Source organism: Nelumbo lutea, chromosome 4, assembly GCF_056320005.1.
Source record: "Nelumbo lutea isolate HS-2025 chromosome 4, American lotus-T2T, whole genome shotgun sequence".
Classification (NCBI taxonomy): Eukaryota; Viridiplantae; Streptophyta; class Magnoliopsida; order Proteales; family Nelumbonaceae; genus Nelumbo; species Nelumbo lutea.
In genome coordinates, this window is record NC_142687.1 from 86,352,773 (window position 1) to 86,371,513 (window position 18,741).

At 38.2% G+C, this 18,741-nt stretch overlaps 1 protein-coding gene across 26 annotated transcripts in view; it reads right to left on the reverse strand.

Annotated features, from left to right (window-relative positions):
* The window catches only part of LOC148861516 (putative histone-arginine methyltransferase CARM1), a 36,737-nt gene extending 20,259 nt beyond the window's left edge, over positions 1-16,478 (reverse strand). For 4 of the 26 annotated variants that reach the window (XM_088984068.1, XM_088984064.1, XM_088984058.1 and 1 more), the window contains exons 1-10: positions 16,388-16,478; positions 16,013-16,275; positions 15,731-15,799; positions 15,410-15,518; positions 14,134-14,277; positions 13,767-13,870; positions 13,540-13,638; positions 12,914-12,983; positions 9,348-9,444; positions 5,578-5,632 (exon numbers count right to left, since the gene is read on the reverse strand). In XM_088984068.1, the coding sequence (XP_088840194.1) occupies positions 5,578-5,632; positions 9,348-9,444; positions 12,914-12,983; positions 13,540-13,638; positions 13,767-13,870; positions 14,134-14,277; positions 15,410-15,518; positions 15,731-15,799; positions 16,013-16,213 (948 nt within the window). In that variant the 5' untranslated portion in view covers positions 16,214-16,275; positions 16,388-16,478. The other 22 variants (XM_088984062.1, XM_088984056.1, XM_088984044.1 and 19 more) reach the window with 8 other exon arrangements.
* Positions 16,479-18,741: the final 2,263 nt, after the last annotated feature.

Consider the following 18,741-nt stretch of genomic DNA (forward strand, 5'->3'; position numbering starts at 1 on the left):
CCATCGTCAGGAAATAGTTCTTGATGAGGAGAGCTCAGGAGCAGTGGGAGATGTCCCACAAATTCCAGGTAATGACCAACCTAGAAGAACCACCCGGGTATCCAGACCACCAGTCCGATATGGTTATGACCAAGATAGTTACCTGGTGGAAACCTTGACTAGTGAAGAGGATCCCGTGACTTACGCGTAAGCTATGTTAGACATAGACTCCCAGAAGTGGGTGGAGGCCATGAGAGCTGAAATGGACTCAATGGAGACCAATGGAGTCTGGACTCTAGTGGATCCGCCCCCCGGGGTAAAAGCAATTGGTTGCAAATGGATCTACAAGAGGAAGAAGGGCCCCGATGGCAGGATTGAGACCTTTAAAGCTCGCTTGGTGGCGAAAGGGTATACTCAGAAAGAAAGCATCGACTATGAGGAAACCTTTTCGCCCGTGGCCATGCTTAAATCCATTAGGATCCTGCTAGCTGTAGCAGCGTACCATGACTATGAGATTTGGCAAATGGATGTCAAAACCGCGTTCCTGAATGGAGATCTTAGTGAAGATATCTACATGCAGCAGCCGCAAGGCTTCATTGTTGCTGGTCAGGAACACATGGTATGTAAACTTAATAGATCCATATATGGACTTAAGCAGGCTTCTAGGAGTTGGAACATCCGTTTTGATTCTGCAGTCAAAACGTTTGACTTTGAGCAGAATCCGGATGAGCCCTGTGTTTACAGGAAGTCCAGTGGGGATAAGATCACCTTTTTGGTGTTGTACGTGGACGATATCCTACTCATTGGGAATGATGTACGAATGTTGACTTCGGTCAAGGTATGGCTATCACAGCAGTTCTCCATGAAAGATCTTGGAGAAGCTTCATACATACTGGGTCTTCGACTCTATAGAGATAGATCGAAGCGGATAATTGGATTATCCCAGGCTGCTTATATTGACAAAATTGTCAAGAGGTACAGCATGGAGAACTCCAAGAAAGGAAACGTTCCTTTCAGGCACGGAGTCACTCTCTCCAAGAAGATGTCTCCCAAGACTTCTGAGGAGATTGAGAGCATGAGAGACGTTCCCTATGCCTCAGCCGTAGGGAGCATCATGTATGCCATGCTGTGCACTCGCCCTGACATTGCAAAGGCGGTGAGTGTAGTAAGCAGATTCCAGGCAAACCCAGGGCAGGAGCATTGGACTGCTGTGAAGAACATACTCAAATACCTTCGAAGGACAAAAGAGTTTTGTCTGGTATTCGATGGTAGTTCACTGCAAGTTCTAGGGTATACCGATGCCGATTTCCAGCCGGATCCAGATGATAGAAAGTCTACATCTGGGTATGTTTTCACGATAGGATCGTATGCTGTTTGCTGGAAAAGCAGCAAACAGGGGTCCACTGCAGACTCCACAACCGAGGCCGAGTACATTGCCGCAAGTGAAGCTGCCAAGGAAGCCGTGTGGATGAAGAAGTTCATACACGAATTGGGAGCGATTCCATCCAGCACATCTCCCATCCCGTTGTTGTGTGACAACAACGGAGCGATCGCCCAGGCTAAAGAGCCTCGGGCTCACTCGAAGTCGAAGCACATCGAGAGAAAGTACCATGTACTGCGGGAGATCGTTGGTAGAGGGGACGTCCTGATTCAGAAGGTAGCATCAGCGGATAATGTGGCAGACTCATTGACTAAGCCACTGACACAGAAGGTGTTTGAGAAACACGTGGAAAGTATGGGACTCCGGCTTGTACCAGATTGGACCTAAGTGCAAGTGGGAGCTGTTAGACAGTTTTGTATGCCCTTAGCTTCAATCTGATTTGATGTACTTTTGTTATTTAGTGGAAATAAATAAAGTGCATGTTTGATTCATGTTGTTTGGTTTAATTCTGTGTAAAACCCTAAAACTGGACATTTATAGAGACTCATGTTAGTTTTAAATGTTCACAGCCGTTGGATAAGTCTGGGGAGATTTATCCTGCCAAGGCTGATACTGGTGTGCCACCAAGTGTTGGGATGGCCTGTCTCAGCCATCAGGGTAAGACCCGAGGCACATGCAGTATGGGATTACTTGAATCCTTGAACCGGACCAGATTTCCAGTATTGCCCTGGACCTTGGAGATAGATGGGCAAAACTGGAAAGTTACACCTGACCCCTATACTCGATTATGACATTTCACTAGGTGTTGGATCAGGCTGCCTTTGATATGCCATTCAGTGAGATCCTTAGCGGGGATCAAAACCTGGGTATGTTGGGGCAGTTTGAGAATTCATCTGAGTGGGTGATCATAGTGACAGAATCAGCCACTTTGTCGGACAAAGGGTAATGATCGGGAATGCACTCTCTCTGATGGAAACCAAACTGCCGGCAGTTGATTTCAATCGTTGGAATTTTGTTTTGCAAAATTAATATTTATATATATATATATATATATATGTACGGTTTTGAATTGTTTGCAAATGGTTTTAATTCCCGGGATCCATGTGAGAGGAGAGTGCGGCACTGTACCTTGCAACCGAGGGAGAGGTCCTCTCTTGTCGGGCAGTGCTTGATCATTAAGGGCTGAGAGGTTAAGTGTAAGACCATTGAGGATAATACCTGACGGGCTAATCTTGCACCTGCCCACAGTCCCTGGGTTTTTATAAGATGGCTTGGCCCAGGGACCACTTAATGTAAGTGTTGGGCCCATAGGGTCCATATGATGGACTCAAGGGGTTCATTGAGTTTTTCAGTGAATTCGGCTCGACCTTGTATTAAAGGCTGAGCCGAACCCATGTGGCTGGTGTGTAGATCAATGCTTGGGTCCCACACCATACAAAGAAGCCCAACTGGGCAGCAGATTGGAAAGTAATTAGACACTGAACACTTAATGGGCCAAAAGCCCATTTCTAGGTGGGCTGATATGATCACCCATCCATGGGGCGAATTTGAGATTAAAGTTAGTAAAAGGATTGGGCCTTTTAGCCTTATCCACTCTTAGAGACCAAATTCAAATTAGATTTGAATCTGGTAACCTCCTGATAAGATCAGGAGTAAGCTAACTCTATCTGCAGAAAAGGATTGAGATTATCCCCTATCCAAATACTGATTTGGATTGGGATAACTCCTAAAAAGGAGGTTTCTTAATCAAGAAGAAAGGAGGAGATTTCGAACCACCTTGAAGAGGTATAGGATACCTCCTGCGAATTCAGATCTGATCTGATTCATACTCTCCAGAAAAACAGAAAAAGCAGTTCAGCCTTTTTCGATTTGGAGATCTCCTCCTGCCGCCGCCATCTGCCATTGCAAGATTAGATCTTTGCAGAAAAGAAAGTCAAGAAATCTGTTCTTGACATCAGTCTTGCAAGAAAGACTGAAAAGGATTCAGTGTTTAGTACTTCCAGAGGATTCTTGTGAAGGATCCAGTGTGTAGGACGCACCCTGCTGTTTCTGTTCCATTCACAGCTGTGTCATCTTCAGCAGGAACGGATCTTGGAGCATTCTTTGGGCGTGAACAACAACTTTGGGAGATACTGCTTCTCCGGATCAGGTATATTCCTCCCATTTATCTTTTGGTACAGATCTGGTTTGATTATGGTTCAAGTAGGATCCTCGAATATTGTATTCTAAATTTAGGGAATATGATTCCCAGTTGAGAGAATGTAGGAAATTTTTGAAATTCGCCCACCCATTCCGCAACCTTTATGGCGTCCATTAGATGGATCCTACCATTCTTTCAGGGGTCACCTAGGCAACAGGTCTTTTTAAATAAAATCCCTAAATCCTAGGGTAATTCCTTGGGTTTCACTGCAACCAGCAATCATCTTTCACTAATAATTATCATTAATCTTTCTTCATCAAATAAGTATAATGTTCATATTATAGAAAATAAACATGAATAAGAAGAAAAGAAATGAAATAAGAATCAGAAAAATAACTATTGTCTTGTTACAAACCAGCCCAAAACGACTATTGTCTTGTTACACCCTATTTAGCCAGATAGTCAGCAAACCCATTCGCACTCCTTCTGACCCACTTAAACTCAGCCCCTATGTCTTTTACAATCCCAGCCACTTCCCTCATCACATGTCTCAAAATCCAAGGGATATGTCTGCTGGTGTTTGCTGGTGTTTGCCCATCAAATGATTACTTTTAAATCCCCCTCAGTCTCAATTAACCTGTAGCCCAGTTGTTTGGATAATCCGAGGCCTTGCAAAAGAGACATCAATTCAGCCTTTACTGTGTTCCTCAAACCAATCGGTCCTGAAAATAATGCCAAAATCCTTCACTTAGAATTTCTTATTACCCCACCTATTCTTGCCATTCCCAGATTTCCAATGGAATTCCCATCAAAGTTCAGCTTAACCTTGTTGCCTCATTCCACATTTCCACTCACTCTATCTAAACTTCTTGAAGATGAACTACTTCAGTCCAAGCTCTTAAGATGTCAGTGATAGAAAAAGTTTGAATGCAACTCAAGGTCTTTACCCATAAAGTTAGCGTAATTTTTATGCTATCCACCACACCCTCCAACTAGTTAGCCAATACCCATGATGCAGTTGTTTGGGACAACTAATCAAACATAAAGTTATTTTAAAGCATTACTTGTTTGTGCATGCAATTATTCAAAACATTATAGCATATTCTTTTATTTGAGAAACGGTCTTGTTTATATGCTTTTATTAGGTAAATTCATGGCATGCTAGTTGATTTAAGCATTTGTGATTGTATACAACTGGTTGACAACAAATAATGAATAAAACAATAATAATGGAAGGGTTCTTTTAAGTTTCAATCCAATCAGTGGTATGCTGGTATGGAGTTGCCATAGAGAAAGAGCCAATCAAATAGTCAATATTGCATTCATTTCTTTGATTTTTTTTATCAGCATTCATTTCTCTGAAAATCAAATACCATGACTCCCTTCCCTATCTAAGCCTAATTGGCCATCCTTCTCTATATGTTCTAGAAAAAGATTGCAAACTACATGTTCTATATCTTATATTTAGAACATAACCTTTATGTGATCGAAGTCAGCTCCAAGTCACCACCACACCAACTAGTATTTCACCAATTCATCAACTAGGGAATCCAAAATGTCACCACAACACCAACTAGTACTTCACCAATTCATCAACTAGGGAATCCAAAATGTCACCACCACACCAACTAGTCATTTTATCAATTCATCAACTAGGGAGTCCAAAATGGACCAGTCATCATTTCATCACATTTTCACTGTGTGGAACAAGAAGTAAAACCTAACCGATTAGAGGGCATCTTTTTGTAGATGATGTTAAAATTTCCTCTTAACTATTTTTCCTTGATCTACAAACTGGGGGGGGGGGGGTCAGAAAGTTGATAATGGCCTGAGAAACCATGTCACTGGAAACTACATCCACTGACTTTACCATTTGAGCCAGGTGGAATCTTTTGTTATTGCTCAAACATGAAAAATGGAGGAAAGTATCCAAAGATGGCTCACATCTCTAGAAAGGTTAATTCCAAGCCTTGAAAAATTACACATATGCCACTTAGATCATGATGAACAGCACAAATCTGTGCAAGCCATCAAACCAATCTACTACAAAATAGAGCATTATGTTTCTTACAAATACCTTGTTTGCAACTTCAACATACAAGTATTCATCACTGAATGGTGCCATGTGTATCCTACAGTAGTAAACAACTTAACAAATCAGAACCATAAAGCAATGAATATCACAAGTCTGACATTGTATACCAGAAAGGCTATAAAAAATGTAAAAGAGAGTTCTCTTTCATAATATACATTATATTAATCAAATGTATTTGTATGAGTTTTAGAAAGCTGCAAAACAAGTCACAACTCACAAGCCTACAGTAACCATAGCATCAGCTAATTTAAGAAGTTCATTACAATGATGAACAGTTAAAAGTTAAAACTACTCTCTAAATTACTCTGATGATTATTGGGACTAATTTAACTCCTTTTTTCCTTTTTGATAGCAGGTAATAAAAGATTATTATACCACTTTGGCTAAAAGAGAATTTCTATAAAACAGTTGTAAGGCCAACTATGTTGTATGGAGCAAAGTGTTGGGCAGTTAAGAAATATGTCCAAAAAATTAGTGTGGCAGAAACGCAAATGCTTAGATGGCTGAGTAGTAAAACTAGAAAGGGCAGGATTAGAAATGAAGTCATATGAAGGAACTACAAGTAGCTCCAATAGGAGATAAAATGAGAGAAAGTAGATTGTGATGGTTTGGTCAGAAGACTATCTACAGCACCTTTCAGAAAAAGTGATCTGCAACAAGTTCAAAGGGCTGGAAGAGCTAGGGGCAAGCCAAAAAGGACTTGATTAAAGTATATAAGAAATTATTTAAGCACCCATAGTTTAATGATGGATATAGGACTGAACAGAATGGAATTACAAACAAGGACTAATGTAGCTGACCCCATATAGTTAGGGCAAGGCTTAGATAATGATGATGAAATAATAAAAAATCATTAAAAAGAAGAAAAGGAAAAGTATACAAGGAGAGCAGGAGTTTTGCAGCCCAAGCACTCTAAAGACAGTCACCAAGATATCTGGCCACAAAGAATTACATGGTCAATTCAAAAACTCCTACAGCCTATCCCGCAATCAAAATATCAAAATACCCTGCCTTCTAAATGCTTTCAACAATATCAAGCCCTCAAAAATTTCCTTTTCTTTTTTTACCACACATCCTTACCTTACCAAAACTCTGACAACCTATCCCAAAATCATCAAAATACTCCAATAAGACTCTGGACGGATGCAACACAGATAGCACTTGAAAGAGAAAATAAAACATAAACTATGATGGTTTCTATCTTTGCAATACAGTGATAAAGGCATCAAAGAAAGGAAATAATGCATGGAGAAGGACATCAGTTTTCTCCCAGTTCCTCATTCAATGGCAAATTTGTAATATATGGATGTTTTGGATTTGCATATTATTTTAGTTCTTTTAAATTATTTTTTAGTTTGTTAGTGTCATGGGAATATGGTCCGTTTTTATTATAGAATTTTTTAAATTTTGAAAAGTTAGACGCAATCACATCATTGTTCTCAAATCCTATTTTTCTGAGGTCAAACCTTGGCCATTTAGCATGAATTCTGAGTGATTAGATAGATGATTGGGTTGAATGGGAAAACTATAAAATAGTATACAATGAATCTAACCTGAGAATAGCTCCAATAGGTGACAAAATGGTGAAAAGTAGATTACGAAAGTTTGGACATGTGCAGAGAAGACCATCTACACAACCAGTAAAAAGAAGTGATCTATTACAAGTTGAAGGAGCTAGAAATGCTAGAATCAGAAATGATTCAAGTCCCGCAACTTGACAATTGAGATAATACTGAACGGGATAGAATGCCAAAGCAGGACTCATGTAGCCAGCCCCATATATTTGAGACAAAGGCTTCAATGGGGTATCTGCAATGGGGAAATGGATCTATCTATTTCTCTGCATCACTCTTGGTATTGTTTTTGGTTTGTTTAATTGTAGTAGCTAGTAGGGTTAGTATCTAGTAAGTGGTATGAGTTATTGTAGGAGTTAGAGTCCTTATTTGATTGCCCTTATGGCCTTGGTTCCAAAGTAGTTAGAATATATGTTAACCAAGCCCATATGCATATTATATAAATAGAGTCTGTAAACAGAGATCTCATCCCTTATGCTTATTATATAAAGAGAGTCTATGTAGTAGAAATTTCAGATTTGATTTAATGGAATAAAATATTAAACAAAAACATTCAAGTTTAGATAGCCATAATAATTTCAAAAAAAAAAAAGAGTGAACACATGCTTAATTCAAAGGGTCCACTAACTGATGAACAGTTCAGATTGACTACAAGATAGACACACACACACACACACAAACACAAGAGAGAGAGAGAGAGGAGAAGAAGAAATTCCAATGGTTCAAGCTTAGATGGCCATAATAATTTCAAAAAAAAAAAAAGAGTGAACACGGCTAATTCAAAGGGTCCACAACCTGATGAACAGTTCACATTGGCTACAGAATACACACATGAGAGGGAGAGAGAGGAGAGAAACTCCAATGGTTGCAATTAACTTAAGTACCATTTAGTGAGCTGGGAGCAAATTTGTAAACCCCAGTCACAGGGTGGGCTACGAATAAGAAACCTTAAGCTTTTCAACCTTGCCCTATTGGGAAGCTGGCTGTGGAGGTTTAGATCTTAACCAAACAAACCCTGGAGGAAGGTGATTGAGGAGAAATATGGCTTAAGGAACAATGGATGGGATGGTGTTATTCCCTCTGGTACTTATAATTGTGGGGTGTGGAAAGGAATTTGTAAGGCTTACAGGCAGTTCAGCAGTGGTATTAAATTTAAAGTGAGAAATGGAAGAAAAACCAGGTTATGGTTAGATCAGTGGGTAGGTGACAACACTCTAAACGAGCTGTTCCCAGCCTTGATGCCTTATACAATGTGGCTGTAGATAAGGAAGCCTTAGTGGCTGATTCTATGTGTCACCAGGAAGGCAGGCTTTGCTGGGTTCCTCCCTTTAGGAGAAGCTTCAATGACTAGGAAATTCAGCAGATGGCAGATTTTCTTAATCTGTTACAAGACCAACAGCTAAATTTTCAGAAGCAAGACTCAACAGTTTGGACATGGTCAAAATCTGGAGAGTTCACAGTTAAATCCTTCTATAATTTTCTTGTGGGAAGGTCTGAAGCCCCTTTTCCCAGTCAGGTCATTTGGGGGAATTTGGCTTCTCCAAAAATCAAATTTTTTTGCATGGGTGGCAGCTCTGGAGAGGTGTTTGTCCAAAGAAATGCTGCTGAAAAAAGGTCTTAATCTGCCAGAGTGGAGGTGCTGTTTTTGCAATATACAAGTAGAATCTTCAGGGCATCTCTTCATTCATTGCAAGTTTAGTTCTGCAGTTTGGCCACACTTCTTCAAATCCCTGAATCTAAGCTGGTGCATGTCAACCTCAGTTAGAGCTCTGCTAGAGGAGTGGCATATTCAGGGGCTGTCGAAGAAAGGAAAGTTATGCTGGACTTCCATTCCTCCGGCAGTGCTGTGAGCTGTGTGGTCAGAAAGGAACAATAGGATTTTTGAGAAAAAATCTACTACTGAAGCCGAGGTCATTAACTTGGCAATAGAGATTTTGAGAAGTTGGATGTCTATACATACTGTTTTTAGAGATAGCATATCTGATTATACTTTTTTGAGTATGGCCTTTTTTTGAGGTCCTTCATTTTGTACAGATTCTCATTGTACACAGGGCCTTATATTAATACAAGCATACTTTACCTTTTTCAAAAAAATTAAAAAAAAATCCTATTGTCCACGAAAGGAAAAGCAAATAAGAAGGTAATTACAAAAGGTAGTTATCTTTTCTCAAAAAATACCTTCCCATTGTTGGAAACATTTTCCCCCTGGGGACAAGGAATCTATCTCTTGCAATCACATAGGATTCCAGCATTCTCTCATTAACCAATAGGGTACCTGGTTATAAAAACCAGAGAAAGAAAAACAAAAAGAAACAAACATTAGCTATTGGAACTAACCTTTTCAACTGAACTGTAATGTTCTATGTTCCAATAAAAACCTTTAAGGCTTCAAAACAAGAAATTATGCTTAAGGTTGCTAATAACATTTAGGAACAAATAAAGATTAGCATTTCTTTTTTCTTTTCTCTGGAGACTTGGGGTTGAGAGTTATGCAGTGACATGTTCATCAACACAGAGAATCAGAAAAATATCATCAGATAATGAAAAATAAAGAACAAATATAAATGTATTAAAGTAATCAGAGAAGTGCAGTTTGGTGGCTACCTTCACATGTTTTTTTTTATCAATAGCTACCTTCACATGTTTTGCTATTATGCAAACAAGCAAAACGAACTGGTACCAAATTACATGTCCATTGATTGTCTTGTAGCTACTAAGAACTTGATGCAAATTTGTGGAGTGATTTGGGATGCATTGAATGGTCAAGGAAGATAACATTGATTTCATCTAAGCCTTGTCCCAACTATATGGGGTTGACTACATGAATCTTGTTTCTCCATTCCACTCTATTCAGTGTCATATCCATCATAAAATTTTGAGCCCATAAATCATTTCTTACTACTTCAACCCCATGTCCATTTTGGTCCGTCTCATATACAGGAGAAAGGAAATTCAAAGGTTTGCCATAATTATTTCAACTCTACCTAATCATCACAAATATGATCATTACTCTAGTTGCACACTGGACTCATGGACATTCTGAATGATATCACATCTTTTCTGCAGGATTAGTTAGGTAATTTTGTCTACTATTGAATCAGGCCCCTTAGTCTTGTTAGTCTACTTAAGGTTTAGTTATAAATTGAGTTTCAAATTTCTTAGCCTGTTCAGCTTTCTTGTTGCCTCATTGATATTTCATTATTTTCTCTCTCTAAATTGTCCATCCCTACCTAGATGTGTAAAATTCAAATTCGTTTCAGCTGTCCTCTTTGATTTTCCCTCATAAGCTTCCCTTTCATACAGCTCCCTCAAATTACAATCCTGCTTTTCAAAACTGCCTAATGTCTTGAAATTTTGTCCTTCTGTGCCTAAATTTCTCAAAATCTCGTCAAATTCATCTATCCACCACCATTTTTTATGAGTCATCTATCCACCATCATTCTCCATCAAAATTAATGCTATCAAGTTTAAACCCAAAAATTCTTACCTATATTGCATCATTTTCAGGCTTTCTTCATCAAAGTCACTTTCTCTTTTTGTGCAAAAGCTGCCCAAAACCCCAAAATATGATCAACAGTTACAATCTTCTATCTTAAACCTGTACACAATGTGATAGAAAGTTTTTGTCCCTAGACTTGGTTAAATTTCACAAACTTTAGCCTCACGAGAATTTGGCAAATTGCTTATATTTCAAGTAGCACATCACAGACAACTCTCCTAAACCTCCCTATGTCTCTAATTTATAAGTTAAGTCATTCCCCTAGGTCCTAAGCCCACATATCTCCCATAAGACCAATCCATCCTACATCGAATCCCCAATGCAAAGTCTTGCTTTGTACCATTACACTAGCTAGACTATCTGTTAGATATTTAGAGGGGCATCACCAATTGATAATATAGTCTCAACAGTCAGTTCAGGGGCCAACAACTTAGGCTAAGACAACTATTGAACATTGGACCCCTCATGAGCTGGGCATGATAAAGCTCTAATAGGGGCTCCTCCAGGAACCCAGGTTGTCTGTCTGGTATTGGAGGGGCATGAATAGATTGCTTTGGTGTTTTCCAAAGCTACCTGGTGACAGTAAACTTCCAAGAGCATACTTGCCTTCCATCAGGAACTAGGTTTATTCAGAACCTCTTGGCTCTGAGAGACTGAGTATACAAGCTAACTCATATGACCAAAAGGTGGCCCCTACAGATGTCAACATTTCTTTTCTTTTTTTCCTCTTTTTTTCTTCCTATGCAGATATAACATTTTTCCAGAGAAAATTGTATTCTAGATTCTAAATTAAACTCCTTATTCCATGAGATGCTGGTAAGTTCAGCTTACATCTGGAGTCTCTCAGAGGGAGACTCTACCTCCTGAAATGGAAGAAAGGGGTAACAGGAGATGGGGAGAGAGAGAGGAGGAGGGGAGAAGCTCGGTAAAGATTTTTCATTAATGATTTCCTTAGCCAGCAGACTCATATATAGATGGGCTGATTACACGCATCAAATCCTAACTTATCACTAACTGTCTCAACCAAGGTTCAAAGTATCGATACGCCCCTGTGTGTCGATAGAGGCATACCGGTACTAAAAGCCTTGCAATTTTATATTGTTTAGTTTGTTTTCAAAAATTGGTTTTTGGGTAGTATTTTACATATATTTTTCATTAAAAAAAGAGGGTTCCCGAAACACCTGTAAACATGTATTTCAGAACCCAAAAGATACAATACGATACGAATTTTCATCCTTGGTCTCAATTGCAGGAGTGCAGGGCATATCATATTGCCCGATACAAAGTAGCTTAGCTCTTGGGGGCCTACTTTCTCTGGGAGGACAGGGAAGAAAATTGTTCAACTTGGCACCTGATGGGAACACTGGCCCAACGCAGGCCCATGGATCTAGGCCACTGGCCACCCATCACTTGGATCTACCTCAGGAAGAATAAGAAGAGAGAAGCTCTGGCTCGACCTGCACCTGAGTCAAGAGGTTAACAATTTATGCAGAAGTACATTGTAGTCTCCTCTCTTTTTTTGGTCCGTTTTGGGTTTTTTTTCCAGATTTTAGTTTTTTATTTCTTTTCCCCCTTGCATCATAAAATTTCCTTGTTACCAATAATAATAATAATAGCATTTCTCTGATCATAATCAATCAAAATATAACATTGCAATTCGTAATATATTAAGCAAGGAACACAAGAAAGTCTCATTGTTTTACTCTTCATTTGCACAGAAATTTATGACTATTTCCAATATTACTGGTGGGGAAAAATGAGTATTCCATTTCTGATTCTGGTTGGCAAAACAAATTGGATCCTACAAGTCAAGTTCATTCCACAAATAGTGGAGCTTATGACATCCATTTTCTTATCATTTTTCATATCTTATAACTTATTTTTTATTAGAAAGACAAAGATTTCCTCACATGAATCCAAGTACTCTTCTTGTGAATGTAAGATGAAATAGTACTCATGAAAGTGTTTCAGTTACTCCAGAAAACCCAAAGGGAGAAGAGTATCTTTTTTTTCGCTTAAATCTTATGCATATAAGATTGTATGATGTCATGTAATAGCACTGCAGATTGCTCATAATATCCATAAACGCCAGCTTTATTATTCCACAACCTAGCAGTTGGTTCAATCAATTAAGACTAAAGAAATTTTACCAACATTTTTGCAGACTATTATAAGGCATTTTTTCCAGATAGAATACCATCTTCTCCATGTCAGTAACAAGCAAATCACAAGGCAGTATGCTTACCCATTGGCTCAGAGATCAAAATGTCAGCTTTCTCAGGCAACTCAACTTCTTCAACTTTACCTTTGACCACCTGCAATAGATAACAAAATGCCCCCAAGAAATAAAAGAATAGCCCAAAGAAGACATTACCTCTAGACCTGTTCATGGGCCGGGTCGGGGCGGGCTTTCCATTGTTACTAATGAAAATATACTAGGCCCGAGCCCGAGCCCGAAGCCCGACCTAATTAAAAAAAAAAAAACAATTTTTCCTATTCAAATTAGAATTAAAAATTCAGATAGTAGTTTTTTTCTATTTAAATGAACAATGGGCCTACAAGATGGTATTTTTTCCCTTTGTTTTGTATTTTAAAACACAATTTTACATTATTAAATCAAAAAATTTATTCAAATGGACATAATCACATAACTCATTTTAAGTTTAATATTAGGTCAGGCCGGGCCGAGCTCGGGCCGGGCTATTTTGACAAAACCCGAGACCGGCTCGAATTTATTGTGGGCCAGGCTTTTTGGCCCGAATTTAAGCTCGCAGGCCTATAAGCATGCTCAAGCCCGTCCGGGGGCCAAGCCGGGCCGGCCCGTCAAGCTTGAATTTTGATTTTGATGCCAAATGGCAAATTAAATCTCACCGTAATTCGCTGTGCCAGAGATGGATTCCCTGCAATAAGTCTGCGTGCATACTCTGCCATTTCAGATGCTTCCACAGCATAAACATGTTTTGCACCAGCCTAATACAAAAAATATAACTGAAGATAAATTTAATCGTTTCAGCAGAAAACATATAGATGCACTAACAGAGGAAAATAAAAAGAAAAGAGAAAAGGAATGCACTGTTACACAGGGTCATGCACTTTACCTGAGCAGCAAATAGTGACAGAATACCACTACCAGCACCTACATCAACTACAACCCGACCAATAAAGTCTGCACGGTTCTCAATGACTGCAGCACAATATGTTCCTGAAGCCATAGCAACATTCCTTACATCAATGACAGGTTTTGCCATATTTTAACAAATGGTAACTAAAAACCTAACGACACCTGTGCTTCAAAGTTGGAGCACAATAAGGATCAATGTGGTTTCATTGAGATATTCTATCTCTGAGAAACCAAACAAGAAAGGAGTTTGATGATCAAAATAGGAATTCCAACAGCCAAGTCAAGGGCTGATTATACAACATAAATCTTGAAGGGAACAACAAATTACAGTCTCATAGTATAACCTGTCCTCACATAATCCTGTAACATATTTTGCTGATGCAGAAGTTGTCCATAGTAATGGAAGTACATTTTAGCAGAAGCTGCCTCTATTTTATTATCAAACTTGCTTCTAGAAGTTAAGAGACTTCCATTTTCTAAGCATTCTCCTGAAAGGGGGGAAGTAAACAATAAATAGTCAAAATGAGCTAGATTCAATAGCCATTCCATAATAAGAAATTCACTCAACCAACACATTATCTCATTAACAATGGAAAGTTGAACAGACAAAACCAAATTCGATTTGAAAATGCAGAAAACTAATATTTTTGCCATACGAGCCAAATGAATTCTGAAGTATTGATTTTCGGTAACAATACTAGCAATACTTAAAGTGTGTTATGAGTTCTTCAAATCAATGTAACCTACTACAAAATTATCTGTCTGTTTATTGTAAATACGTCTTTGTAAAGGATGATACACTAAAAGCAATGATAAAAAAAATCAGTTATCACTGATTTAACCTATGTTCTTTTTGGCTTGCCTCCACCCCAGATTTTCTTGGCTCTTCAACTTGCAACAGGTTACTTCTTATTACTGCTGTTGTCGACGGATCTTTTGTGCTTATCTCCTAATAATAATTTAAACTAATTACCTGGTTCTCCCTATTTGCTTCTAACACATGAATTTAACAGGGTTTATGCCAGTTACCCTATACTCTTCTCATGAATAGGAAAAGTTAAATGCTATATGCTTCTAATCAGTTCATACCACCCCGGATATAAAAACACTTGGACCCATTAGTTAGTATGTATTAGCATACAAAGATAGGCCTGGAAATGACCATTTACTTTATCTACAAATTGCACTTCACCCATTTAAAGAGATGCAGGTTAACCAAGAATTTAAAGTCGTTTCCAAAAGTAGACTGAATATTCAGATTTCCATCATTAAATACATGAAGGAGGAGTCTGTCATTGCTTGGGACCCTAGGTAAAATCCTGGGATGACAAGCATGAAAACATAGGTTTGAGTCCAAGAATAGCCACCTTGGGACCAAAAGAAATGTCAAATTTTAGGCCTGCATCCAGTTTAACCCTCCCAAGGTGTGGATAACCAGAGGAAGCAAACGATAACCAAAAGAAATGTCAAAACAGTAACAATTTTCCCTAGTTCTTAATGGAATATAAATAGACAAAGGAGGGAAAGGGAACAAATGGTGGAAAGGGAAAAAAAGCATCAAAGCAAAGTTTCAAGCAGTTTCAGACTATATTTAACAAAATACAGGGGCAGCTGTGATACCAGCACTTCCACAAATAACTTCATTCTTCCATTGCTCAAATGCACAATGAAAAGCTTTGCTTTCATCTTCTGTTCTAAATCGAATGGTAATTCCCCTTGAGTAAGACTTCTGACTCAAAAGGAAAGATGTTGTAAGACAGACGTCAGAAAGCACTTCACTGAAATTCCAATCACAAAACTGACAACAATAAAAGAGTATGTAAACAAGCAGTAGTTTAGACAGAATAATTTGAATATCACGCGTTTCATAATGAATGTTACACCAAACGAGTACAGTACAACCAAAACGAATAAATGATTAACTGTAAGTAATTGGCCTACCTCCTTCTTACTGCTGGTTTCGGAATCTACGGTTATACATACTGACTCGACGGGGCCTAACTTGAAAAGCTGAAAAACAACGGACCAAGTCGTAATGTATACATTAACGTCATTGCTGAAAAAAAAAACTATCGTTGTGATCGAAAGCAATTCATAATGATTTCTGGGAGGGAAAAAAAGAAAAAAAAAATGAAATTTTCGGGTACATAACAGATTTAAAGAAATCCGTGTTAACGTAATCTAAATCTAGATTCAACAAGGAAAAAAAGGTAAAAATCCAACCTGGGTGGTACCAATGTCGACGTTGATAACCTCGGTAGATTCTGGTTCGTGGAGGAACTGAAGCTGAGCAGTTCCGGAATCGATGCCGAAACGAGCGATTGCTGGCGAACAAGGAGAAGAAGATGAGGAGGAGGTGAGCTGAGACATGGAAACCAATGCGAACTCATGTTGCTTCTGCTTTTGCCCTAGAGAAACTTCCATTGGTGTCTTTCTGAGCTTGGGCACTGTGGTCTGTGCGAAGAGAAATTAGGGTTTTTGAGACCCTGTAGACAACAAGAGCGCGAAGCTGACAATTCAGAACCGAAGCTAGAAAATAAAAAAATAAAAAAAAAAGTGGAAAAGAAAAAAATTGAGGGAAAAGAGTCTCATTCCTACCGTAAGACTTATATAGTGGGACAAAAATAACACAGAGAGGAGGGCAAACTGCTTAGAGAGACAGAGGCCCTTCTGCTCTCTTCTAATTCTAATTTTGATTTTTTTTTCTTTTTATATGTAGCCCTACCTAGTGGTGTAATGTAATTTTCGTACCGTCTGCACCGTAACGGGCCGCATCGGCCCTGCGAGGCTACTGTAGCAGGCCGTGCCGGTATGGCACGTGCAGGTTGGGGTGGAGCCCATCACGAGTCAGGGCCTATAGCCCACGGGCCTTGGATTGTTTTTTTTTTTCACAGCAAAAAATCAAAAATTCAAAAAAAAAATCAAAATTTAAAGGAAAAAATGGAAAATTAAATGATTGCAACAACAATTAAAAAACATCTTGAAGTTTTATTCCATAATGAATAATTAATTCCTACAATAAAAATATAAAATGGTTAAATGAAATTGGAAAAATTACAATGAAATTAAAAAATGATATAATAAAATTGAAAATAAAAAATTACGATGCAATGAAAAAAAATGACAAATAACTCACAAGCTATAAATAAAATTGAAATTCTCAAAATTTACAATAATTTTAAATTTTAATCATTTTTTACACCATCGCTATAGTTAGCACGTCTAGCCTGTTTTACACCTCTAGGTAGCCCATCCCCCGACCCAAAGCACCTACGAGATTTGGTCCAAGTCAAGGTTCAAAACATCATTACGTACGGGCCGATATGTATCGTATCGAGGCCTTCCTGATACGCCCCTACAGGGGGTGTATCAGGTCAGGCCATGGTTCAGAGGGTAGCCAAGACTTAAATCGACCCCTCCAAACTAGTTTTTGAAAAATAAATAAATAAAACATAAAAAAAAACACCGATACAGGCCATCACGTCGGTACCGGTCGATAGGATGTACCGGCCTATATCAATATTTAGAACCTTGATCCAAGTATCTATTACAACCAACAAGAGACCTTACCAACTAGCCAATTGGGACCTTGGACTCTTCTAAATTTGTTGAATTAGCTCATCAAATAATTTATTTTTAGGGCAAAGGGCATATGGTTGCCTTGTAATTTCAAGTAGTCTCACTTTAGTGACTTCAAAATGTGCCATTTTAGTACCTAAGGCTATGTTTGGTTCAATTCTCATTCTTGCCCAAAATGGAATTCTAAAATGGACAAGAATGGATAAAAATAGACAATGAGAAAATATTGTAATGAACCAAACAATTTTTTCCTAAAAATGAATTCTTTTCAAACTAACAAGTGTCATATGTAAAAGTACATTTGTAAAAGTGCTTTTGTGATTTCATAAAAATACTTTGATAAAAGTATTTTCATAAAAGTACTTTTGTAAAAGTTATTTCGTAAAAGTACTTTCTTGTAAAAGCGATTTTATAAAAGTACTTTCGTAAAAGTGCTTTTACAAAAATGCTTTCGTAAAAGTACTTTTGTAAAAGCAAGGTTCAAAATACTGTTATGTATCAGCCAATACGTAGGGGGTGTATCGAGTCAGGCCATGGTTCAGAGGGTAGCCGGGACTTAAACCGACCCCTTTAAACCGATTTTGAAAAGAAAATTAAAACATAAAAAAAGCATCGATACAGACCAATAGGCTTGTATCAATATTTAGAACCTTGTGTAAAAGTGCTTTCGTAAAAAGTACTTCCATGGTAGTCCGCTAATAAACATCTATGGCAACATTTTTATAGGCAGAGTTTCCTCAAATAATGAAAAGGAGCAAGATGGGGCATGATTATTTTTCATGTTGCAAGCTACCTCTAATGTTATTCATTCTCGCTCATTCTTGCCCAAAGTGAGCAAGAATTAAAAGAATGAGGCCCAGAGCAGTGAACCAAAAAATGACCTTAACTTCTAGAAAATACATTCAGGCTATGTTTGGTTTGAAGGGGAAGGTAGGGAAACCTATACGAAGTTTGTATCCCTACCTTTCCTTTCCCTACCTTTTCCTTCAAACCAAACACAACCTAAGTCCAATTCCATTAAACTATGGATGTGGAGGATAAAATTATAAAAATGTCCATATTATGATTATAGAGGAATTCAATATAAGGGATAGAATGCTAAATGGGTGGACTTTGATTATACATTTCCAAAAGTTCATGATACTTGATTGTCACCCTTGAAAGTCTAGTCCCTTAAGTATCACTACACCCAAAGTACAAGGTGTCCATCTGTAATTTACTCTTAAAATTTTGGAGAGATATATTTCTATTCCTTTTTTGGTAGAGAAGCACTTTTATCAAATGTAGAGAGAGAGAGATAGAGGACAAAATTAATACTTAAATTATTAATGATACTTTAGTGAAATATTAACTTCATCCTTACTTTTGTCTCC